This window comes from Chlamydotis macqueenii, chromosome 3 (assembly GCF_036417535.1).
Source record: "Chlamydotis macqueenii isolate bChlMac1 chromosome 3, bChlMac1.mat, whole genome shotgun sequence".
Classification (NCBI taxonomy): Eukaryota; Metazoa; Chordata; class Aves; order Otidiformes; family Otididae; genus Chlamydotis; species Chlamydotis macqueenii.
The window spans coordinates 93,130,407-93,156,705 of NC_141558.1; the positions used below are offsets into that span (position 1 = coordinate 93,130,407).

The 26,299-nt window shown below is 39.0% G+C and overlaps 1 protein-coding gene across 1 annotated transcript in view; it reads left to right on the forward strand.

The window, feature by feature from the left end:
- PLD5 (phospholipase D family member 5) overlaps positions 1 to 26,299 on the forward strand; it is a 181,071-nt gene that overhangs the window by 144,890 nt on the left and 9,882 nt on the right. The window contains exons 6-7 of the mRNA XM_086745096.1: positions 21,468 to 21,665; positions 25,412 to 25,551. Coding sequence (XP_086601222.1) covers positions 21,468 to 21,665; positions 25,412 to 25,551 — 338 coding nt within the window. The remainder of the gene's footprint in view (positions 1 to 21,467; positions 21,666 to 25,411; positions 25,552 to 26,299) is intronic.

Below are 26,299 nucleotides of genomic sequence, written 5' to 3' on the forward strand. Positions count from 1 at the left end.
TTTAACTGAAAAAGTAATTCCATATCCTTTGAGGATATAATGAGGAAAAAAAAAATGTTTTGAGGCCAGCAAGTGAAGATGGATAGCTTTATTTTTCTGGTAGTTTACTGGCAGAAGTGCCAGCATTCAAAACTATGCTGCCACGGTTTTGATGACTCTTCTGTGTTGGCAAAAGTATAGTAATATAAATTTTACTTCTTTTCATTGGAACAGCTATCGTCAGCAGTTATACTTTGGGTTAAACTTAAAAAAAAACTATGGTTGCCTTTATTGATTTCTGTGGTGATTTTGTTGTTTGAAGATTGTACATTCTGGTTTACTTATTTAAAAAAATAAAAGTGAGCGAACCTGTTGGAGAACAAACTGCACTGGAAGCTCCTTGGCTATGTCTTGTGCACAACTTAGTCCTCCTTATCTGCCATTTAAATAAGGAAAAGCAAAATTTGTAAATACTTCCAAATGGATGAGTGAATATTATCCTGAAATACTCACCACCTCTGGGGAGGGAGAGATTTATGGGTACAGAAAGTCAAATAGCATAATGTTATTGAAAGTTGTACATATTAGAGGAAATTCCGTATTTTGATTCCTCATAAACAAGAGAGTTGAAGGATGTACACTAAGGCCTCTGCCAACAACCAATGCTGAGGACTCTGCAGTCTAGAACCATTTTGAAGAAGTAATTCTTCAGTCACACAGCTTATTTGTCTTCTTGTAGGTATCTGGAGCTTTTTTTTTTCTTTTTCCAATGATTTCAGGATTATTAAAGGCTGTAAGGTTCATTTTTGATACCTACCACTGACTGTGTGAGGCTGCTGTTGTTCATATTTAGGGAGTGGCATCGTATTTAGAGAGTGGAACCTGTGCTTTTAGATCTCAGTAATTGAAATGCACAACAAAAGGGAAAAAGAAGCAAACCTAGGTAGTTATTAGTTGCAGTAAGAAAGCTTTCTTTCTAAATATGAACAGAATCTCAGAAAACATATGAATAATTTTGAACATAGGTTGTAGTCATTTTGTAAAGAAAGTGGTGTGTGTTGGTTGTGCTGAAGTTTTTAAGATTTGTCTTGTGCTAAAAGGCTGAAGGTCAGAATAAGAACAATTTTAGTAAAGTAAGAGTGAAGTAAATATATTTTTGCTGTTCCTATGTGTATTAATTTAGTTAAAAGATAACTTTTGAATGTTTTTGAATCTGGAAAATGTAGAAAAGCGGATCTTGTAAGCAAACAAGAGAAAGTCTTGGCCAAGAGGATGTTGTATTTTTAGTCAATGTAAGGACATCTACTTTAGGCTTTTGGACAGTTCAGAAATTTAAAGTATACACATTGTGTGTGCCTCATGAACTAAGTTGTCTATATGTCATAAACAAAATAGCTCTTCACAGAACTATTTAGTTTATAAATAGTTTATGCTGTATTTTAATTTTGAAGCCTTTTCTAATTGGAGTTTTGTGTACCGGTGAAAATAATAAATGTGAAGAAAAGAAGCAAAGATTCCTACCAGACAGATTAGTTGAAAATATTTTAATGATTGTGTTTATTACTTTCATCACAGATGCTAAAATTCCTTACAGGTTTGTTGTTCTCACACTAAACTAAATCTTAGCTCTTGTAGCCTACCTGCATTAAACTCTGAGTTCTTTGTGGGCTAGTGTTTCAAATGTGATTCCTCACTGTTATTTTTATTACTTGCTTTTCTCCACACATTTGGAGATTTTTTTTTTCATCTTATTGTCATATAACAGTTTATTTTTATATGTAGTGATAAGATGAAGCCCAGGAGAATATATGTACAGAGCAAAAAGAAATCTGAGTTGCAGTTAAAGAGAATCTGCTTTCACTTAGTTGAGAAATGTATGCTGGGGTTTCAGAAGAGCCTGAGGAAATTAGATGTTTGGCTCCTGGTGACATCAGATATGAGTATCTGATCCCTTTACCCCAGAGTTACAAGTTAATAAGTCAGGGCAGGTACTAAAGAGATATGATATGCAGTCACAGGATCATGGAATGGTTTGGGTTAGAAGGGACCTTAAAGCTCATCTGGTTCCAACCCCGCCATGGGCAGGGACACAATAGACCAGGTCACTCAAAGCCCCATCCAACCTGGCCTTGAATGCTTCCCGGGATGGGGCATCCACAGCTTCTCTGGGCAACATGTTCCAGTGCCTCACCACCCTCATAGTAAAGAATTTCTGCCTGATGTCTAATCTAAATCTACCCTCTTCCAGTTTAAAGCCATTACCCCTTGCCCTATCACTACATGCCCTTCTCAGAAGTCCCTCTCCAATTTTCTTGCAGGCCCCCTTTAGGTACTGGAAGGCCATTATAAGATCTCCACAGAGCCTTCTCATTGCCAGGCTGAACAGCCCCAACTCTCTCATTCCTAAAATAATAATCTGTCTTGAGCTTTTCTTTTCACGTAAGAGGCAAAGTAAGGACAGGACTCTGACATTTCATTCTTAATGCTTTCCTTGAGGAAAATGCTTTGCACGCGCATAGGACCTAATCTCAAAACACATCTCCCACGGGTCCTCATTATCAGAGTCCCAGCGTAGCTGCAAATGAGGGATCAGATCCCTCTTCTCTTCTCTCAAAGCAGCCTAAATGACTAAGGACTGAGCTTAACTGAGAAATAGTGGAGCAGACAGTGCCAGGCCTGCCCAGACCCGTGTCCTTGCACTTGGGCTGCCTGCAGTAGCTGGATAGGGCTTCTGGAGTTTTGCAGTGGGAGGTAGGGAACTCGCAACAGATGTTTCCTGTTACATCTTGGTTTACCTGCCAGGAAAGGAACGTGCAAAGGCAGACTGGGCTGCTGATTAGTTACGTGTGGTCTCTTGATAAGCTTATCCAACTTTTAAACAGAACTGTGGTTATTGAATCAGTAAACCACTTCGGCCAGTATTACTAGACCTTGACAGCAAATCACAGGATAAGTAGGTCTCTGCTGTTCTAGAAACATATGGTACTTTGGCCTATCAAGCACAGCAGTTGTCTTCTTGCTTCAACAAAACATCCAGTATGAGTCAGTCACCTTGTAGCTAACAATGTCTCATTATTCAGCAGCACAGTCCCAGTGTAAATTATGTGAGTGCATCCAGTTTCGCATCTAATAATATCTAAAATGCAATGAAAAGCTTAAGATTTTAACTGTGCATGGTTGTCATATCTTACTGTGGTAGATATAACTGGATTTTATTGCTATTTTGTCCCTTTGTGGGAGGATTAGGAAAAAAAAAAAGTCTATTAGCATCATTCTTCTTTTCAGAACCTGAGTCTAAAGCTGAAATAGTAATTTAACTTTTAACAGGTCCTTAAAAAACAACATGAAGACTTATATGTCCAAAGGTGTCCGTTTTGTTCTTACAACCTTTGTGGGGAATTATTCTCTACCTTCATAAGCTGGACACTAGAAATCAGTCTCATATGAGGCTTCCTGAGTTTTGTTGACATTTTCTTGATGTGCCAGCACTGACAAGAAGCAATAGTATTTCCTTTAAAAGTAAATTTTCTGCATCAGGGAGAGATTTTCATATGCCGCATATATTACTTGGGGAATAACCTTTAAAGTTGCGTATATCCTTGTGCCTTCGCTGTCAAAGTTTTAATACTTGCCAGAGTCTCAGCTTAGAAATTATGGGCAAGGCTGACAGTACAGTCTATTACTAAGTTTGATCATTACTTTTCAAGTAAAACTATGTTTCGGGTAGGCTGCAAGTTTTCCAAAACTCTAATGATTTTGTCGGAAATAATCTATGCCAACTTTCTGCCTCAGACTGGAATCAAACCTCACAGGTAAATGAAAAAGACTTCTCAGACTCCCTTAAAAAAAAAGGATTTTACAAAAATTAGATGTTTTTTCATTCATAGCAAAATATTTTGATCTTTTATTTAACTAGGTCTAGATTTTGTGTCAGGGATGCATCATCTTCTGTTGTTAGCAGTATATGGCAAATATTGCCCAATTACATAACGCATGGAAAATTGCAGGTTATGAACAGCCAGGGGTTTTACCACTTTCATAGACAGTTACCACTGTCTTCAGAAATAGTAAGCTGTGTAAAATTTTATCAGTGAAATAATCTTTCTACAAGCCTATTTTCTTTCTGGTACATTTTTATAAAAAAGTCTTTCAGGTTTACTAGCTTGATCAAAGACTTCTGGAGAGATAGTCTCTTGCTCTCTGTGGTGCCATTCTGCCTTCAAAATGTGATCTAAGGAGAGTACTAGAAGAGGAAAATTATGAAGATAAAATTTTAAATCACACTTTGAACATTTTTTTCATATAGGAGATCTATTTGATCAGTTGTATAACTTCCATCTTCTACCTCACTGACATGTATTCGGTAATGGATGCAATTGATAAAGTATTTTCCCAGAGTTCCCAGATGGTCACCTACTAAGAAGTTAGTCTTGTAACTGTGGAACAAGCCAAGCAGTATCTCTGGGCCATAGCTGCACAACCTACTTAAGTATATATTTACGATAAGACATGTTGAAATCTATTTTCATTCAGCAAGATAAGTGTATCTATGTTAAAATGTTTGGCTGAAAAAGGATTCACTCAAACATGCCTAAAATTAGGTACGTGTACTGATTAATTGTTGCCTGTGGCCTGAACTAATAACAATTGAGGTGGCCATGGTGCTGTGTTCAGTTTTTCTGTTCCTTGACCAGGTAGCTTATTAACGTACCTAAATGAAGGAAATTGGTTACATAAATTTTTTTTATAATCCATAATATTAATGCAGAGCAAGAGCTAACAAAAAGTGTCATATATTTCTTTTGTTCCATTACTCCCTCCAATAGTTCCAGCAAAGCTTGAAATTGCATTTAGCTCCTTAATTCTGTTAAGGAGCATGAGGTTTGTAGTACAGACAGAACCTTTAATCAGCACAAGAAACACTTCTGGAGCTCTTCATGCTAACAGCATTTTTTGAAAAATTTTATTCACACATGAATAATTGAATCCAGTGGGCAAACAACTGTAATGGATTAGTTGAACCTCTTCAGAAAAATACATTTATGTGCAACAAATAACCAGCCCTTGGAAAATTCTATTACTGAAAATTATTGAAACAAGTAAAAATAATCCAGTTGTCTTCACTGGAAGTGGAATAAGGCTAACATGAAATACCCTTGTAGGCAAAAAAAAAAAAAAAGCGTAAATCATCAATACTAACAGGTAGCTTAGTAGTTGAGTGTATGTGTGGGGGTTAGCATCCAAATTTGAACGTTTGAGGTCTTGAGCAGAAACCTACTGGTTTCTCCCTGTAATTCGTTGAGTCTGACTATAAACAACAGGACTAAATGAAAGTGGCATGTCCAGAGTCCTCCACTTACTGAAGAGATGTGAGAGAGAACCACCCGTTAGGAGGCTGCTCACAGAAACTGTTTAGATCAGGGGAAAAGTGAGTCTTGGCATGCCAGAAAATAGGGGATGCCAGAAAGAAGTGGTCTTAGAAAAAAAGAAGGGGACCCAGACAGAAGAAGGTGAGGTTCCTGGCTGGAGGAAAGATCCTAGAAGTGGGGGAGATCCTAGAGATCAGGGAGCTGTTAGGAGATGGAAGCCGGGGACACTGGTGATGCCTGAGATGGGTAACAATGAGCAGCCACACAGCAGGGCCAGACTCAACTTTCTGCCCAAGCATCCTGGGCCAGCAGCCACCTCCCTGCAGGGATGGAAGGTATGGATGTGAAGGCTGAACTATGACAGGATGGAAGGTGTGAAAGGCAATCAAGTGGTTGTAAAATCACTCATCTTGTTGATTCTTAAACAAACCCCAATATCCAGACTCTTTGTGGGCAGTCATTTATTCTGTCTTGACTATGACACCTTAAAAACATTATCTCAAAAAGTCCTACTTAAATTTTGGCTCAACTGGTGTTGAGGAAAAATTCCTAAGCAGATCCATGATTGTCTCTCTTAACTTAGCCATGTAAAAACTGCTAGCACAGAGGATTTTTCTTTTTTAAGATTCCTCTTAAGTCCCTATATTTTCTGGTTTGTTCAATCTATAGATTGTTTTAAATTCAGACCAGTTTAAGCTGAATGGCTCCAAGATGTAATTTTTTGAGGACAAAAAAAACCAACCAGGCTGTAAAATGTAGGGGTTTTAAGGACAAAAAAAAACAACTAGGCTGTAAAACCTACTTTCTTTAAGGATGGAAAAGCAACCATGTGAACTTGCTCTCATTTTATCACTTATTTTCTGTCTCTGTTGGATTCTTTTTGTGATTTGTTTCACCAATACAAAGTAAGACTTCAGAAAGGCATTTGATTTATTTACATCTTAAAAATCCATCAGGAGGAGACTGGAAAAATAATACCTGATGTCTTCACCTATGTATTTCCTTATGAAGACATGTTAATTGTTGGTAAATTAGGCTTGGGGTAGAATTTTTTGACCTTGCTTCTTTCAAGAAACGAGTTCGGGCAGTGTTTTGAATAGCAGAAGTTTATCTAATCATCTGTGTTGCAAAGGATCAATGATTTGTTCTTGGTGACTCTCAGCAGTGCCTTGGAGCACTTCTAAAGTGTCTCATGTGACAGTTAGGTGTCTGACAGGACTACTAAACAATGGTATTTCTATTTTAGGCAGTTTCCTCTCCATCCTTTTCTTACTCTCTTGTCGTTATAAGTTAGAAACTGCTGATTGTATCTACATAATTTAAGGTAATTAGAAAATCAGATAAACTGTCTCAACACTGTTTATTGGGTTGCAACAGTGATCTGTTTTATCTGAGAAGTTAGATTTTTACTTGATGCACCTAAGATGTTAAATAAATATACAAGAGGGTTGAAGTACTATAGAAGGTGAGATGTGTGAATGAGAAACTCTCTACGGACTACTTTTTCATTATGATTCTTATTATGTGAAACTACTTATCTTTTTAGGATTGACTCCTACAGTACATGAAAGTTGTAGCAATTATGAATTATCAATTACTTTTAAAGAATAAGAAATAAATTGTGTAATTCATTTATTTTGTTAATAATTCAGTTGAATCAACAAATTAGGTATGTGAGATCTTATATGCATGTTATTCAAAAATGGTTTATTAAGAATTTGTAGATACAGTGGATAAACAAAGTTATGCTTTTTATGATAAATATGAATAATCTAGTTCATACTTACAGTGAAAGTATATTGGATTCTGAATGTTCTGAAATTAAGAACCCTATAGTTATTAGCCAAAAAGAAAAAAAAAAACAACAACAACCAAAAAACCCAGTCAGTCAAAAAATATACTTCTTGTCTGCGTCAATTTTGTTTTAGTATGAATTGGTTCTTTGGGCTTAGCTATAGGAAGGCTTGCAACAGGACAGCTCCAGGAGTGCTTGGAATGTTGCTGCATGTCTTGCCTGTTATCACCAGACAGAACTGAACAAATGGAGAGATCCTTGGAGTTTCAATTTAGTTGTTCAGCTCTCCTCCTTATAACATAGAAAAAAAGGAGACAAAAGGCAGCAGTCCAAATTATTCTCTGCCACCTTCTTCTCCTCTTGTCTTCTGTGACAAAAACACTGATAAAACCTAGCCTCTTTTTTTTCCTACTTTGAGATGACAAAAATTGGGAGATGAATATGGTAGCTCAGGTCTTGAGAGATGCATCTAAAAGGGCAAATTGGGATTGTTGGAATACTGGAGGAGCGACCCTTTGATCGCTTGTGAGGGATAAAATCAATTGGAAGCAATCCATGTGGTTCTTTACTCAAAAATCTCATCTCGGTTATATTGAGAAGACTCATGTGGAGGAGTCACAGCTTGAAGTCTGTACATAGAGTGACAAAACTCATCCTGGGATTATTCCTTCTTGGTCTCCATTTCTGAGGGTATAGATCCAAATCAAAACTTTCCCAAAATTCAGGAAGCTCTGGAATGCTGCCAGGAGCAAATGCAACCCATACTCTTTTTATGTATCTCTCTCGGGGAAAGGAGAACGATCATTTCCTCAAAGTATATCCTTGAACACTGTCATTTCTATTTATTTGTCTGATCAAAAATGTCCTCCCATAAAAACAATGTGTAATAAATACTGGACTTCTGTATACCTCAAACTACTTCATGATGATCTCATTTGTTTCCAGTTTCCCCAAAATCTTGCCATAGCAGAGCCGCCTCTCCAAACTGATCGCTGAGACAGGATCTGCACATTTGCAATTTCTGTTAATGACAGTTGCATCCTATCTTTATAGAACTGCATAGAGCAGAAAGCACACTATAATCAGTCAGTTATTTTTTTGAACTTTTATCTAAATGAGTCTCTTGAAGTTATGTAATGGCACATCTGGTCCTTTTGAGATAAGATACTTTGTCTGACAGTTAGTGGGATTGCATCTTTTCACTCAAGCAAAAGTTATATTGAGTTGCCATTTGATATAATGTTCTAGTATGAGCTACAGTTATGTCCCTAATGTGCACTTTAGACTGTTGCCAGTCCTTGCCATCTTCTAATAATAATTTGCTTAATTTTCCTACTGTCCCAGCAGTATTCAGTATCATATCACTATTAGTAAACTGAGCACAGTCTCAACTGTCCTATAACGTGAAACAAGGCTCTTTCAGTTTCGTCATCCAGCAAGATTCAATCAAGCTCAGATGGGTAAATGTTAGACTGAAAGTACACCCAACATAATACCAGTATATTCTATTTAAATTCATATTTCTGAGTTAAATAATATCTCTTATATAAGCAGAGAATATCTGCTTCTAAAAAGTTGTGATATATTGTTAGCCACATGATCCAATCCTTAAAAATACTCATGCTGCTGATCTGATTGATTTCAATGGGATTATTTCCAGGACTAGCTAATGTTAACAACATAACATAAAAGTGCAACCCAAGATCTTCAGGTGACTGAGACAAGATGTGAAGAAAACAGATCTGAGTAGGTATTTACAGAGCTGTATTGACAATAAAATACCTTTTTTTTTTGTGGTTTTATTTCTTGCAATGTAGAAAGCTAGTTGGATTGTTGAAACTACTGTGATGCTCTTACAGCTTGTCATTCAAAAGACAGACTGCCAATGTATTTATTATTTTCACTAAGAAAATAGATTTTGGCTAGGGTCTCCATCTTTGACCAAATCTAGAGCAGTTTGATGACTGTTATCTATCTCCAAAATAGCAGCTTTTGGTTTTTCTTTCCTCTTTTTTTTTGGCAGTGGTGGTGGGGGCAGGGCAGAAGATACGTTGCTCTTGGAAATATTCAGAACTCACAGTATGCATTTATCATGGTGTAAAGTTTGTATTTTTGGAAGTCTGGTGTTTTGTTTTCTCCTTTAACTGAGAAAGGCCACTTTGTTACATCCAGTAAATCAAGACAGTTAGTATTGCCCATTAGGCTTACTCTGCTTGAAATTTATTTTCTGATCATCCAGTATTTACACATGAATCTCTGTGAAGCAAATGGACTGATTGGATGAGGCCAAATAGGATGGGGCTCTGAGAAACCTGATGTGGTTGAAGGTGTCCCTGCTCCTTACAGGGGGGTTGGACTAGATGGCCTTTAAAGGTCCCTTCCAGCTCACACTGTTCTATGATTCTATGACTGTTTGTCTCTTGCTAGCATTGCTGTGCACTGCTAGCAGAGGGCTGGTTATAGCTGGACCAGAACATGGGTAATGTGGCTGCTACGCTTTTGTTCAACATGTGCTTCTGTTACTGCCTGGTAGTGCTCTTGGTTCCCCTTTACTCCTGCGGGCTTCTGGTTTTGTGATCTAGAGATTGGGAACAGCATGGGGCTGCATATTCACCTTGCACTTGAAGCCAAAAAGACTTCTCATGCCTCCCCAGCTTGGCTAGTTTCTCTAGAGGCAGAGCTGATTCCCAGCTCTGAGGTGCTAAAAAGCTATTCCCGTTGATCATACTTCTCCCACTGTTGTGCTCCATTCTTACATGCATCATCCACTTTTGTATTTAGTGTAAGAAAGGGCAAAATACAGCTTGCTGCATAATTTTACTTGATTTCTGTTGACTGTAGGAGTATGCTCATTTCTCTGACCTCTGAAATTAGAGATCTGGTTTTTTCCTCATAATTTTTTTTTCAGTTGCTGTGAAAGTTCTGTAGAACAGATTTACCTACTCTTGGAGTAATCAATAATAAATTGCAAATCAATAAATAATAAACCTGCAGAGCAAAGTGATGGAATATCTAGTTTGAACAGATAAACTCACTTCTTTCCCAAGCAGCCTGGAATATCCAGGTAGCTGGGTCTCCGCAGTCTGAAGGAAAAGAGAAAGTTCTTTCTCCAGAAAAACTAACCTCATAATCGTTTGCTTGCTTTTTAATACTTGCCATGCTATCACTACATCTTAAAATAATTAAGGGTCATAGAAGACATTGCAAAGAGAGTGTGTCTGGTTCTGGTTTATGAGTGGTCCCTCAGATACTTGACAAATTGTATCAGTGTATGAGGATTACAAGACTCTAGAGCTTTGGATCGGTTCTAGAAGCATTTAGGGAACTGGAGACATGCAAGAATTTGGTGGCAGAACACACATTGTACACCACCACACAGAGGATAGGAAATCATCCATATAAGTGTGTGCAAAGCTAGAGACAGCTTTAAAGACCCCTACTGCTATCTTGAAGCGGACAGGCAGGCAGTGTGGTGAATAGACTGCAGTGGTGAGATGTGCTGGATGAGGCCATGGCCTAGAGATAAGAGTCAGCAGCCTAAGAGTTAACCTACTGAAATTTTTAAAAACGGTTTGAGAGGATCTTCCAGAAATTGCAGCACAAAAGGTGCACCAGGCGGTTGTCTTGCCTTTAAAAAAAAAAAAAAGTTATGAGAATGATTTCCAGGCACACGTCTATAAGGCCTGTCTGCAGTGATCAGTAAAGCAGAAGGGCTCAACTTGAATTTATAGATCCTCCAACCAATTGCACTTACAAATACAAGTCCTATAGTTTCATTTGTGTTATGTTCATTAAGAAACCTTGAAATAGTCAGGTGTGCTGAGGTGGCAATGTGTATTGATGCAGGTGCTGCACTAGAGTGATTTTGTGGTTTCTTCACCAGAGCTGGCTTGCAGACAGCCTGCAAAAAGTGGGGGCAGCAGCACTTGACCTGTTTGCACCTATCTGTCCTCAAGTCCAAGCCAGCTTGCAGGGAGGGGGCAAAAGTGTTTATGTTGCACTTCTGTGGCTGATGGGAAGCTACTGCTGCAGTTCAGCAGGTAAGTGGTAGGCATGCCTGTAGAGTCATAGCTCTTAAGACCACTGTAGCCTTTTACAATCATAGAATCGTTTAAATTGGAAAAGACCCTTAAGTCCAACCATTAATTGTTTTGTTTGTCCTAGATAACAATACAGGCCTTACACTCTGATCCAGGGGTTCCAGCATCTGACTCAATGGCTGGTGGTAGTCTTAAATAATCAGTAAACTTACATGGATGTAAGAAAGGCAGTAACTCCACCATTTTCCCAAAAATATGATTTATGTTGTGCTAAAAGAGAACTTGCTCATTAAAACCAGCTGAATCTCTGAGGGGAAGCTAATGCACCACACTCTGTTCTGTCATCTCTCACAAGAACTTCCTGGCAGCTAATCTTGGTCAGTGATGTTAATGAATGAAGGCAGAGTCCTCTCAGAGGGATTTAGCTATTAGCATACCCCATCAGATCAGTCTTGTTCCACTAAACAATTAAAATAACAACATTAAAATAATCATGAAAGTTTGTTCCCAATATGAGCTTCCACCCACCCACACGCACTTTGATATTGCACAGAAGATAGTTCCCTTCTAGGTAAATGTCTTCATTCAGAACTGCCTCAACTCCAAAAGGTTCCCAAATGCAGCATCCCAGTCACCTCCCACTTTAACAGTGGAATCCTTTCATGGAAAACTGGATTTAGGATTGTCCTGTGAAAAAGACACAGTAAATCAGGCTGAAATACAGTGCCATAAATCTCCACGAGTCAGGGCAAGGAAGGACAATCATTTCAGTCGTTCTACAAAAAGAATAATGGTTCTGCAGTTCAGTATAAAATCTCAGCTTTCTATATCCGTAAGTCATCGAGCAGAACAAAACAGATTCTGACAAAGCATTCCTTCCATATGAATGTGCAGAATTAATGGCATTGTGAAACCTTTTCACATTTTGATATTGTCATCATAAGCATCAAGGCCTAATTTGGAAGTCATCGTGCAGTCACCTTTCTTAACTTTGCTAAGTAAACAGCAGTCACCAATACAGTGAAATCGGTCATGTTTGCACAGAGCTGCTCAGCGGCAAACTCTTAGTCATTGCTTGAGGGATGTGTATTAGGCAGGCAGCACATGCAGAGAGAAATGTGAGGTGTATCTTCAGAAAACTGCAGAAAACTGAGAATTCTTCTATTGGTCAGTCAGATTTTTGTAATCTATATAATGACTTATTGGGCATTTCTATCAAATATAACGCTACGGTAGGTTTCTGTCATGGAGCAGCATTTCATTTTGTATGCAGATCTGCGGCATAGGTACAGAACCTGCACATACCGTGTGTATACACCATGAACATATCCTACAGTTTCATGATGTATGTTCTGCTTATTAAGGTAATGTATTGAAAACACCTTTTATCATTTTTTGTGGCTTACATTTTATTACCCTCAGCTCTGTGTGTGCTGTAACAAATAACTCAGTCTAAACAGAAATTACAAGAAATAAATTTGATCTTCTAGTTTTAAGACTGGAAGTTAGTGTTAATGCTGAGTTGGAATAACAGGTTTTCAGGTATCTTTTCAGGTATTTCTTTCCTTTTCCTGTAGAGGGATTATTACCCAATATTGCAGATGGAAATGGCATCAAGCCTTAAACTTGTCTCACACTTGTTTTATGTGTTTTTTTTCCTCTTTGTTCTGTTCAGTGTTAACTTATGTAAATGCTATGCTGACTTTTATTAGCGTATAAATCTCTGATGACTTTGGCACACAGCACTTCTGTTTCTTGCGCAAGGAGTGTTAGACGTTATTTAGAAAGAAACAATTTTTACATCCACAGGGGCAGCATCTGCAGTGATTTGAGATAGGAGAAAACACCCAGGTCGTGACCTTATGCAGTAAATAGATTAATATTCCTCTTTCTTATGATGATGCAGCCATAGCATGCATTATTACTATTTGTTCATGTAGTAGCAGCCAGCTGACACTTCAGCTGAATGCACCCTTTCACCAGGTACAAAGAGGCTTTTCAGATGACCCAAATTACCTTTACCTGTATGTGCAACATAGTGCTTTAGCAGAAAGAGGGAGTTAATGAAGCAGGAATCAATGTGTTCCCAACTGTTAGGGTCAAGAGCCAGGAATATGATGTATTAGTTTAATTCCAAGTTTTCTTCCTAGGAGAATATACCAGGACCACTTTTTTACAGGAGATGTTGCTTCCACGTTGAAGCAGCCAGAAACCCTGCAAATATCTAAGGTGGATATCAAAGGAATAGGACAACGAGCAAGTATGGATTTCTGAAACAGCTTTTCATATAGACTGGCCATTGTCCTGGGGCTGCCTGTGTACTGTTTCGCTAAATTACTTCATCTATCTAAACTGGTTGGATTCCTAGCTTACCTCAAGGTCCTGTACACTGAATTTAATCAAGAGTCAGTCAAAAATTAATTAGAGCCTTTGGCCCTCTGCTTACATCAGGAGAAGAGGTTTCCAAGTAGTCTGGCAAGGCTTCAACAGTTACAGTAATAATTCATATGCAATGTCATTGTCCCAGTTTGCATCCACAGCGCAACTGCCACCAATCCCTGCCCGATTTGCAGAAGGAAAACCCACTGTGTGTGTCAGTAATGTTATAAATAATGCATCCAATTAGTCAACTACATGATGTTGCATTTCCCCGAAGCCCACGAATCTGAAAGCCCTAAAGAAACTATGCACTGAGAGAAATGTTTAGACAGAAATATTGCCCTTATTCTGAGGTCAGTCCTTTGCCCTCTCCTCTCCACGTTGTACAGCAGAACACATGCAGCGGCCGCTCGTTGCAGCGTTACACAGGATGAGAACAAATCCTAAAAGCTCATGCTGTGATTTCCAGCTGCATGAGGAGGATGCAAGATAAGGGCTGACAGGACCGGCTCCAATGCAGGGAAGATGGAAAGAGGCGGGATGTGTGTGTGTGGTAAAGGAGAGTCCAGGCCTCTCCAGAAGCTAGCAGGATCTCTCACTTCTTCACCTTTTCACTTTTTAATGGTTCCGCTGAGGTAGTGAATTGTTTAATGTCACATGAATGACACCAGTACTGAAACAGGATGGGGCTTGCCAGCAGTGAAATGGAGGCCTTTTCTTCCCAGCTTGCACTTTTCTTTGATAAAAGGAACAAAAACTGTGTTTCAAAGAGAAACAGAATCAAATTAGAATTCACATTAATTATATTTCCTGCAGTAAAACAAGAAATAAATCAAACATAATCCTGGAAAAATGGTTTCTTGCAGTTGCAAGTTTGCTTTTCCCCTAAAGAGATACTTGTGCTTGCTTTGAGGGGGTGATGAAACTGTAAACTGAAAAGTCATTTGAAAATGATAAATTAGGCTGCGATTTTGCCAAGTGATATTAATTATGCTGATAGACTATATAGCAAGGAATTTTTAACTGGTTCAGTTCTGCCTTGTGGCTTGCTCTGACTGGTAGCAACGTGTCAGGCTTGGTTTGTTAGTGAGCTTCACCAACAGCAGTAAGAAAGCCCAGACTTGCACTTGCAGTGTTATGTTAGGTTCTTCATGAACATCATCACAACAGAGTGGTCTGTGGTTTAAACACATTGTTTTTACAAATTGATTTATTTTTGCTGAGTTTTCTGTATCAATAGAGCAGATGACTGAAAAAGAAAAATCTGATGGGGTTCCAATGTGACAAGTACACAAGGGATCTCTGGTTTTCCATTTTGAAGATACCTTGCTACATCATCCCCACAAAGTTCTTTTTAAAACACACCATTTTAAAGCAAGATCCCCTTCTGCCTAGGTGTCTAGCTTGCTTTGCATCTCACCTTTCAGCTGAAATGAAATACTGGCCTATTTTTTTTTCAGCATAGTTTTAAGATCAGGATGCTATGCAAAATAATGGTGGGACTATCTACTGCATGTAAGCTGAAGTAGAAATTATTAGAGCATCACTGTACAATTTAGTGTTCTTGAGCTGTGGACCAGCAGAAAAAGGAATGGGACACAAAAATTATCAGCTCCTAAAATATCTCCACTGTCTTATTGTGGCAGCTTTTTTTGCCATTAGGTAATAAAAGTAAAAATAATGTATGAAGTTTTAACTTCCATAGGACTTTTATTCAGCAAGAACCACAGACCAATATTTATCAAATGTACTTTCCAGAGGTGAGAATTAAAGACCAGTGGACCACTAGTGGCTGCCAATTCAAATGTACTTTATCAGTTCCAGTGAGGTACAGTCAATCCACTTACATCCCTTCCTTTCTTTTAGTGACAGCACGTCATGGCTTTATACCGACATTCAGTGCCAATGCTGGGCACACTCTCTATCAAATGCATCACCTCTTCTTGGTCACATGCTCAAATTTATTTCCAGCACGGTGGCTTGAATGACAGTTTTCCATTTTCAGTGATGGGATCAAGTTCCCAGCTCAGGTTGAGACTGCCTTCTCATGGCAAGTGGAAGGGACTTTTTTTATAGTTCAGCAGAAATTCTACCTGCTGATTATTTTCAAGTCACTTAAAACCAAGATGACAGAAAATTAACCTTCAGCCTTAGATGACAGCAACATAAAATCCACATAACTGTGGGACATAGGCGAGGCATAAGAGATATCCACATGCAAGACTCACAAAGTGATTCACTGGAGAGTGGTTAAGAGTTAAATCTAGGAATTTTGAAATACCATTTATTCAATAGAAATGTCTATAGAAAATAGGAACAATAGTTTCATTGTAACAGTTAATCTCAAAATTTAATCTACTTGAATTCTTCAAGTAACCTTCAAAAGCAATTTGCAGTTTTCAAAATAACAGGGAATTCAGCTAAGAACATTTATTGTGCCCTAGCTGATTTCTGACATCCAAAAATCCTGGTATGTATTTATTAACTCTCAGACAGTTTAAGCTAGGCAGAGCTTTACTAACTTCCTAAGAATACAGTGCTTTACCATTTGTATTGATCTTCTCTATTTAGTATTTCCCAACTCTAGTGTAGGTCCCATGTTCTTAGGAATATGGAAGGAAAAAAATGGAACTCGGAGCAGAAGCAGGACTGTGCTGGATTTGGGTTTTATTGAATTTCTTTTAACATAACAAAGCTCTGAAGCCTCTCTACTGTGTTACTAGCCAGGCAGAGGGGGAGGATTTTGGCTCAGGATACACAAGGGTAGGTTGCAATTTCTGGTGAAGTGTTAGCTGAGGTACATGCTTTTGCTGTTTTGGTGGACTCTAATACCTGCAAAGGTTTTGTGAGAGAAGAGCCAGACAGCATTGCAACCTTCTCAACCTCTTCAGCATCGGATTGTGGGTTTGGTTTACATCAAAATGACGGCTGTCTGAATGGGGTCTGTACACTTACTGAATTTATGATGAGCGCTACTCCTGTAATCTTGTTATAGGAGTCTGCTACAACAGTCACATCAAGCAATACTACACAAAGAAACACTTTGACCTTTCTCAAAGCTCTTTCTCTGTCTGTCTCTCTGCTGGTGCTGGTTGCTCCCATCAGAACGCCCTCCCCCTCCTGCACTGCCAGCACCGGCCTCTGCTCAGCTGTGACCTGTGCCTGGCGTGGGACTGGCACATGTATCTGCTCAGCAGGTTTTGATGAGAGGTCAAGAACAGCTGCACCGAAGGCAGCCTTAAGATGATGCTGTGTACGATTGGAAGAGAGTCACTGAGTATGAAATTATTGGTATCAGAGGAAAACATGTGGGAGGTGTGCAGTAGGGGTCAGGTAGGACTGATAACCAAGTGAAAAGGAACCGTATGTTTGCAGTGCAGGCTAACCAAATAATTAGAGCACATTTTATTAAAACATAATTAGTTTACCACTGTAAATATCTATGGTCGGCTCTAAGGTGCTAATTAATATATTGTATATTATTTTTCTTCAGAAGCTTTTGAAATCTTAGGTCCTTTTAGGCTGTGGTAATTGACTTATCAGCATAGCATGATTTTTTGTTACTCCATTACTCTGCTCATCTGGATATCGGTCATTAAAAAAAAAGCACAGGCTTGAAAGTATAATTAAATACATTTTCAAACACAGGCAAATGGCAAATGCAAACACAGTCCTTTATATAAAAAGTCTACTTAGTAAATCTAGTGTGCAGTAGACTACCTGTACTTAATCCAGAGTTTCTCTAGCACAAGCAATGGATGCCTGGCACCTGCCGGTGGCCAGAGCTTTTGGGCAAATAGCAGTGAGTGCCCGAGGAGGGCTGCCAGTCGTTTTCAGGATCAGCCTCAAGGATGAGCAATTACTAAAAACTTTTTCTTTAAAAGAAATTAACAAGGAGTATTCTAAAGCCTCCTGCGACATTTGCCACAATTCAGAAATTGCAAGCTGTGAACCAGATTGTGCCACTCCTATGTAGGTCAAATAGTACCTTGCCTACACAGTGGGGTTGGCTCTTGGAGTGTAGCTCAAGGTAAAGATAAAATGCACTGTCAGGTCTGTGCAGTGCAGGATAGGGGCACGTCGTGCCCCCTGCCTAACCCATGATCCAAGTGTATTTGAGAAGTCTTGCTAACCCTGTTTCTAAATTTATGAAGCTTACGGTGCTATGGGTGTTATTCAACCTGTATTGTGTAGGTTCTCTTACCGTGTGTTTTTAATTTTGTATATGATGCCTACAAATGTACAAGGAAAAGAATAAGCAGAACTCCTGTTTATGAAAGCCTTCTTTTTATCCAGTCAGTAATTTTTCTAGCTAGGCCATATTGGTACTTTTTATACATTACTTGATTTCTGTAGTTCAAGCATTGTTGTAGAGTGGGTAAAAGCCACCATTTTTTGAGGCTTGTTTAGCCATTCACTTCTTTGGTGCTGTAAGAAAGCCCTTATTAGCAAGAAAGACAAATAGTGATCTGGGAGCCTTTAATAGTTGCTCTGCACAAATGTAAATGCCATCGGGAACAAGGAAAACCAGCTCCCATGTTTTTGATTCTTTAAGAGCAGCACTCATGGTGGCTTTTAACGAAAAGGGAAAGAAACCTGCTCATGAGAGGACACAAAATTCTCCATCCAGAAAACCATTCCCATCCCTAGCCCCCAGCCTGTGCTCTGAAAATGTCACTCACAAGTAACTGTGCAACTCTAACATCCAAACATTTCAGTTCCATTCTGAAGTAATCAAATTTGTGACTAATTTATTTTCATTTCAGATTTATCTTCCTTGTTTTATTAAGGTTTTGCTTTCTTGAGATCGTCTTCAGTTTAATTTTTCAGTGATGTTTTTATTACTGTGTAAATTGCTTTTAAAACTCAGGATGAAGAAGTCCTTCCCTTGCCTTAAGAGCTCTTGCGCTGAAGGGTTTTACCTTAACAGATACCTCAGATGATGCTTAGCTGCAGGTTTCAGTCACTGGAAATCAGGGAGCAACAATCAGACTTTGATTCTTTCAATATAATTTTTTTTTTCTGCTTCTCCTCTAAGACTATTTTTTAAAAAGTCTTTAATAACAGCCAGTCTCAAACTGAAGAGAAAGTCTTTTCCCTTATCTAGATGACAAACCACTTCATACTAAATCTGTCACTAGCACATCCTTGCTGCCCAATCTCTGCAGTGCCTCCGGGATGATAGGCTTTGTGATTAATTGGAAAAAGAGCAGTCTCTCCTCACCTCAGAGTGTGGAAGTAAAAATAGGCTCCGTGTGGAAGACACTTCTGAAACAGTATTTTTTCAGTCTCCAAACCTACTGGAGCTGTTCTACAAGAAAGGAGACAGCTGGAGTTTTACTGTATGCACGTGTGCACTGTTTGTATTGTCTTCATTTCAAGGTGATGTATCAGACATAAACCAAGATGGTCATGAGGTAACAGGCTGACATCAAATCTGATTCCCTAAGAAAATAAGGTCTGCACAATAAGCGTTGGAGTCGCTGTCTGCCCTCTTCCAATAACTTTGAATATGCTTTCCAGATTCAGGAAAATTTGAATGTAAGTTCATAAAAGCTTAAAGAAAACAGGCAGCTGGATAAAGAGGATAACTGTGTTTTCCCAGAGAGGGAAAGGAGGAGCCCGGTCTGTATCATGTACCGGGGAATGCATGCGGGAGAGCTCTTATCACAGCTTCAGAAGCAGGAAAAGCTTTGATCAGTGCTTGCCTCCAGAGAAGCCGACTGCAAGGCACAACGCCGTGGGAAGGCAGGGTTCATTACTGTGCTGTTAAAAACATCTCTTGAAGTGGCGTCATTCCAGTTTGTGATTTGAGTGTAACTGCTACGAGCGGGTGAGTGGCAGGGTCTCAGCCAGGGCACGTCCTCAGCTCTGGCAGACGCCTGCTCCCACGGGAGGGTGACGTTCCTGTGCAAAACTGGCTGGTCCCCGTGCGTGTCTGTTCATGGGGAGGCTGGCAGGAAGGCACAGCTAACGCTTTGTTTTACAGTCAGGCTATGTGGCAATCTGTAAAACCTGCACTTAAAAAAACCTTTAGTGCCCCTGGCTTCCTCCCCATCTCTGTACGTGAGGAAGGGCAATCCTTTAATTCACAGATAGAGACAGGACTCACTGCAAGCACTCCAGCTCCGCAGAGAGCTGCTCATGCAGATGCAATCCTGGCAGCTTCTGGTGTGCTGTGAGGACACTATTTTATCTTTACTTTTAATGGAAGGGATAAAGTGGAATAGTAATAATGGGCATGAGAAATGAAAGGAAAACTGTAACCACATAATTATGTCAGAATCAACTAACAGCCATGAAAAGCCGATTAAACCACATTATGCAGATACATGTAACAGAATACTATTAGTAAGTCCTTTGCAATGGCATGCCTGGCAATTAAGAGAGCAGTATTGGCAGCACACAGTGAAAACAGTGATAATGTATAGTTAAACATGTTTGGAGACAAACAGTGCATAGAGTACGGGAACAGCCTAGAACTGAATAAAGGAGCATCCTCAAAGACACTCAGCACCCAGGGGAAAAAAACAAAGGTATTACTCCAAATAGACTGTTTGACTAGGGTATTGGGCATAGCTGGGAATAATTTATATTTATCATCAAAATTAATTTACTGGCTTAACCATAAATAAAAAGACACAGTGCAGTACGTACTCTAGGCTTTCCAACTCTCTGCAAATTTTAGGTGGTGCAGGCTAATAGAGGAATTCTATAGTTTTTCTGAAATAAAGAAGCTTGCAGAAATATTCTGATTTGGGCAGTAGGAATATTAGGTAATTCCTTATTCAGTAAATATTTGGGAATGAGATTGCAAAGTGCTGTATATTCTTATGTATGTGGTATTTCCAACTCCAGGACTTGAAGAAAGTCACCATCGAGTTTCTTTTTCATTGAAGTATTGGGATTCCTCTCGCCCACCACAGAAAGAGAGTTGAAGATTCAATTCTACCTTTCACTTCCCTTCCTCTGCCCACTCTTGCAGAGTGATTCTCGTTTGCAGTCAGGGAGAATTGTGCAGGAACAAACTCTGAGATAACAATAACATGGGGTTCAGAGTTCCCACAGGCTTTACAAAAAGACACGCTCTTATCAGAAGCTACTCCATGTGACTGTGGAGAGCTCATCTAAGGGAGTAAAACCAGTGGGGATTTTTTGGTGTCAAAGAATGAGCATACTGGAGAGTTCATATTCCCCTTACTTTCTTCATGATGCCAGAAAAACTTCTGAGACATGCTACCAAGAGTTTGCTTGTAGAAAACCAGCAAGGATCCTTTAAATATTTATCCTATTGTTTTCCAATAGATATATGCAGATTTTCTCCTCACTTTATTTTTGGAGGTGGCTGAACTACTGTGAAATGCAGATAATGAGAGGTCAACAGCATCTGTGCCCACAACAGTGCTTTCCTGAGCTATTATAAAGCAAAGGAAGGGAGATAACGTGCATGCGGTTACGCTTTGATTATAGAAACCAGGCAATATGTTTATAAATTAAATTTTGTCAACAACTTAAGTACTTGGGATGTGCAATTAATGAAATCTCTGCCAAACAGAGATTTATGATGACCAGGAGACATGCCTTTACTTAAATGGATAAGTGAGACTGTGTCCGTAGAAGGTTAAAGCATTTAATTGTACCATGATGTCTATATTTACTTGGACTATTTTTCCTCATACCTTATATGTGAGAATGTTGATACTTCCAGCGTATTTTTCATCAGAGAGGAGTATCATTATCTCCATTTTTACATATGAAGAAACTGACACCCAGAAACTTGGAGTGCCGTAGGTGTGAGGTACCATACCATAGTGGTATACCATGCCACTGTTACGTTCTTGCTGCATACTTCCACACATCCATCAGACAAAATATCACTAATGATACAAACTTTTAATTTCACAGATGAAGGAACTTGGCATCATCGTATACAACTGTAGCTGCCTGGTCCTGGACTTACAAAGGATATTTGCTCTGTATAGCTCATTAAGATACAAGAATAAAATACCTCCGAGTTGGTCTAAGAGGCTATATGGAGTGTATGATACTCAAAATAAACTGACACTGCAGCTGAATGAGACAAAATCAGAAGCTTTCGTGTCGGTAAGTTCTGAAACGAGTTGCAGAGAGGGAGGGAAGGGAAGGGAAGAAACTTATTTAACCCACCAGGTTTTTTTAAGAAATTTAACATCTGCTTATTCTCCTAATATTGTCCTTTATGAACTACACAGTAGTGAGACCAGATTAGGTAGGTGTCAGTAGCATCTATGAAAGAATCTCAAGTGTCTTTTCACTGATACAGAGATGTTCACAGTTCTGTGTAACAAGTTCATCATAGTGCTGTGTTTTCCCTGGCTGTATCTGTCAGGGAGAAGTTACCATGGAAGGTAATGTCCATTAATAGGAATATTAATGGTGTAAGTTAAGCCTAGACTGAAGTATTGCTCTAAATTGGCCCTAACTGAAGATGCACATTACCACTATGTGCTTAACCAAAAGCAGCCACTAAAATTGAGATTCATGCGAATGACTGGAAATTCAGCTGTAGAGATAAGACCACTACAGATGTCACCTACACAAGACAGAACTTGATTGATGGTCTCATAATGCTGGAAAACGAAATCATTCTCTTCTCTGGGAAAATGGTTATTCCAATAGGTATGCTTTTGTGGAGAATCTATAACTGAAAGATTTTTAAGAAGTTATTTGCCTTTTCCTGTGGTGCAGAAGAGACAATTATATATATAGATAGATAGATATGTGTGTGTATATATATATTTCAATTCTGATTTCTGACATTGTTCATACATGCAGTTGGCCAGGACTGAAGATGCTGCAGAGTTTCATTTGAGCATTATTCTTTTTCCTTTTCTCTGTAACATTGACTGCTTTTCCTCTTGCATTCAAAAAGTGATCGGGAAGCCCTTCGAATTAGGTTATTTATTTACACTAGTGGATAGAAGGTGAATGACTTGGGAGTAAATTAACTGTTAATTAGATTTCTAAAGTGATACAGAATAAACTTGATATCAGAGCTTGCATTTTTATCCATGTAATTTATAAGGATTAATCCTCTTCACCCTGTTCCATTGAAAGCATTCATACTTCTGTAGAACATTATCTACTTTAGCTGTATTTTAAAGTGACATTTTAAAACTTCTAAAATTCAAGCAGCAGTCCCCATGGAAGCACTCTCTGTGTGTATTTTTAATGGGAAGAAAAGGAGCAGTCCTCCATCTCAGCAGTGATGTAGCAAAACTGGAGAAAAGTACCTAGAGCCATAGAGATGATGACAGATGTGGAGTGTCTTTCATTTTGGAGGTAATTACATGAGTAGAACCAACCCCTTCAAAATCAGGAATAGGATAAACTTGCTAACAGTTATATACTGTTCTATAAAATCTAATTGGTTTATAGCCAGTTATGTCTAAAACAACACAAGGTATATAGTATGCTATTAAGTTGTACAGCCACTAGCACAGGATGTTGGTGCAGATGAGTAGTTTTACAGGGCAGGGTTTACCTTTACCTGCTGGGAGCCAGACAACGTTCCGCTGTTAGGATTTTTCACACTGCTACAATCAGTGGAGAGAGAGAGAGCCATTTTGGAGTGAAAATCTGGAAGTGCCCAAGACAGCCAGAATGCGTAGCCATCTGAAGAGACATAAGCTTCCATTGATTCTGGAGTCTTAAGGACGAGCTTAAATTAGAGACTGACTTTCAAACAGTTAGCTAAGGAGCTGCGAAATGAACTCCAGCTCCCTTCTAAGCAATCTGTAAGAAATGGAGAAATCATGCGGCAAGCCAGTCCTGGAAGGGCACACAATAAGGAAAGCTGGGTAAGGCCAACTTTGAGGAATCTGAGATCCTAGACAAAGACAAGGCAAAGGAAAGAGGCTATACAAAAAACTGCTCTTCTGCAGTTTGCAGAATGTTCAGTCCCTCCCTGTGATTTGTATTTTCCTTTTGTGTGGGCAACAAAAGCCTCTTCTCTTGAAATTCCACTTCAGAAAACAAAAAGAAGTCATCACTGGCACTCAGAAGCTCATATCAGTGAAGTCCAACTCCAACAGCTACGTGAATCTGTACCCACAGCCAGTTGGGCTGTTTCTTCCTTCCTGAAAACAGGCCCTTAATAAACTGAAGAGTAGGGGCATGGCGAGTTACTGTTTCCCAGTGAGAATAAAGGCCCGTTTCAGCTAGGTGAAGAGAAATACCAGTTGGGTATTTGATCAGAACGGCAAGTACTATACAACTAATGCTGAGAAAAGTACTAAAAAAATTTTTTATGGCCACAGAGGATGTCAGCTGTGCCACAGGGTAACAAGTGGCATGCTCAAACACCAGTGTTACAGTGAGAGTTTTAACAGAAATTTTTCTTCTAATTATCTTCTAAATATCTTTCACTTTCTGGTTCTTCATATAGAACACATCTGAAAAAGACAATGCATAAGAATTCCATTCTTTAGCCGTTCTGTAACTTAACACTTCTATTCAAGAAAATAGTAACAGTGTAAGAATAAAATCTCAGTGAAACAGCCTCTTAAAAGTTTCAGACAATAGATATAAATTATGTTTAACAAAATCACTGTACACTTTTTTTGAGTTGAAACTCCTTTGAAAAGATATTTCATTTTCAATGTTTGTGCTGTATAAAACAACAAGCATAACACAAAGTTATTGATTTTTTTTTTTTTTGTTATACTCAGGAATCATGGCTATAGTGTTGCCTAGCAACAAAGTCATCTTCCAGACTGGCTGATAAAACCTAAGAGGATTTGGTTGTTTTTCTTAGTGTTCAGGAATGGATCTGGAATACTGGACTTGAAATCTTGCTACTGTTAATTTTCTACTATTTTCTGAACTTAGTTGTAGTAATTCCTTAAGAACACCAGTCAATTATTAAGAAATCACTGTGGAAGGCATTGTATTGCAAAGAAAAAAAGACTAATCAAAACTCCAGGATCTGTCCCTAAAGAAAACATACTAATCCTAGGTATCAGCTGCAATGCAAGCAGATAACAAAGGTGACAAGGTGAAACAGCAGCAGGAGGGCAGCGATCTGGCAGGGCCAGCTGTTAAGAAAACGACACGTGGCACCTTCTCTAGCTCTATGAAGTGCCTTTAACAACCTCTGCTCCCAGGAGCTGTGGTGTTGCCTGCCAGCAGCTTGGCAGGTGGCTCTGCTTCTTTCTCCCTGCTTGAGCAGAAAGGCCTGGGCCTCTCTGCCACAGACGGGTGATTCCTGCTGGCTTTGCCTTGCTGACTGACACATTTGACACCCCTAGATACAAGGCAGAAAAGCTGGAATCTGGGCTTACTACTTACTGACTCAGTACCAGGTGAAGAGTTAATTATACCTGAAGCTGGGTTTTAAAGATAAGTTTCTGCCACAACTGCAGCATCTCCCTACGACAGTGACTGAGCAAATGGTGAGTTTGCATTGAACATTAAACAGAACTGACATAACAGACTTAATTCCTGGTTGCAAATAATGGATCAGACTCATGTGACAAGAACACAGATATTACTCCAAGCAGTTCTGGGACTCTTTGGACAAAATTTTCTGAAATCTAACTTCAGCTAGATCTTCTTTGATGACAGTGGATGTTCTGAAGTTTGTCTTCTATATTTTACCCATGGTTACATCTAAATGGTGAAGCTTTCAAGAAGAAATTAAGCAAATAACTCTCCTTTGTACCTTTGAGTATTCTAGCAAGACAGTTGAAGGTATCAGTTAATATTCTCTACTAACACAAAGGATACTACTTGCCATCTCAAGATGAACGAGGGGAAGAGAAATTACATCACGTATTTTAAATGACATGTTTGAACTTTTCCCTTCACAGAATTCACCTAAACTCTTCTGCCCAAAGGACAGAGTCCTGGATATTGAAGCTATATACAGTGTTATCGATGATGCAAAACAGTTTGTATACATAGCTGTCATGGACTACTTGCCAATCGTCATTGACACCAATGCTAAACGGTGAGTATCCATGTGCAGGACTAGCAGGTTGTCATAATGCCAATAATGTCTGCTGGAGAAAATGAACCCACAGGAGATTAGTTACTACTGTGGACCAATTTCTTGGGGCCCAATTCTGCTCTTATTGAAATCAGTGAGAGTTCTGCCATTGACTTAAATGGGAGCAGAATTGGGACCTAAGAAGACATTTCCAGTTCTGGGTCCTAAGCTTTGGATCTGCCTGTCGAAGGAGATCAGAAATGGCCTAGTCTGACCATCTGCAAGTGACTGGGACCCAGGAATACAAGAACCAGCTTATACAGGAAACCTATTTCTTACACTATTATATTCACTATCTTGATACCACAGCTACTGGCATTTTATGACTATCATACAGATATTCAACGTGAGAGAGAGAGAGTGTGTGTTTGTGTAAGAGAAATAACATGTTGTGAGTTCTCGTATACAACATGGGAGATGTCATTATTTTTTTTTAAATGTACATATACATTAAAATTCCAAATTCAGCATAGATTTGAATTTGAATTATATCACGTTTTGGTCAACTGGGGGTTGGTAAAAACAAACAAACCAAGTAATTTTTAAACACTGTTTGATTGGACCACTAAAAAGCACGAATGACCCAAAACTGGAGCCACAGTGAAATAAAGCCATCTAATTGAGACAGCAAGTATGCAGCGGTCCCTCCTTCTCCCAATAACACTCACTGCACTGAACATCTGGTAAAGCTCGCCATTCCATCCATGCA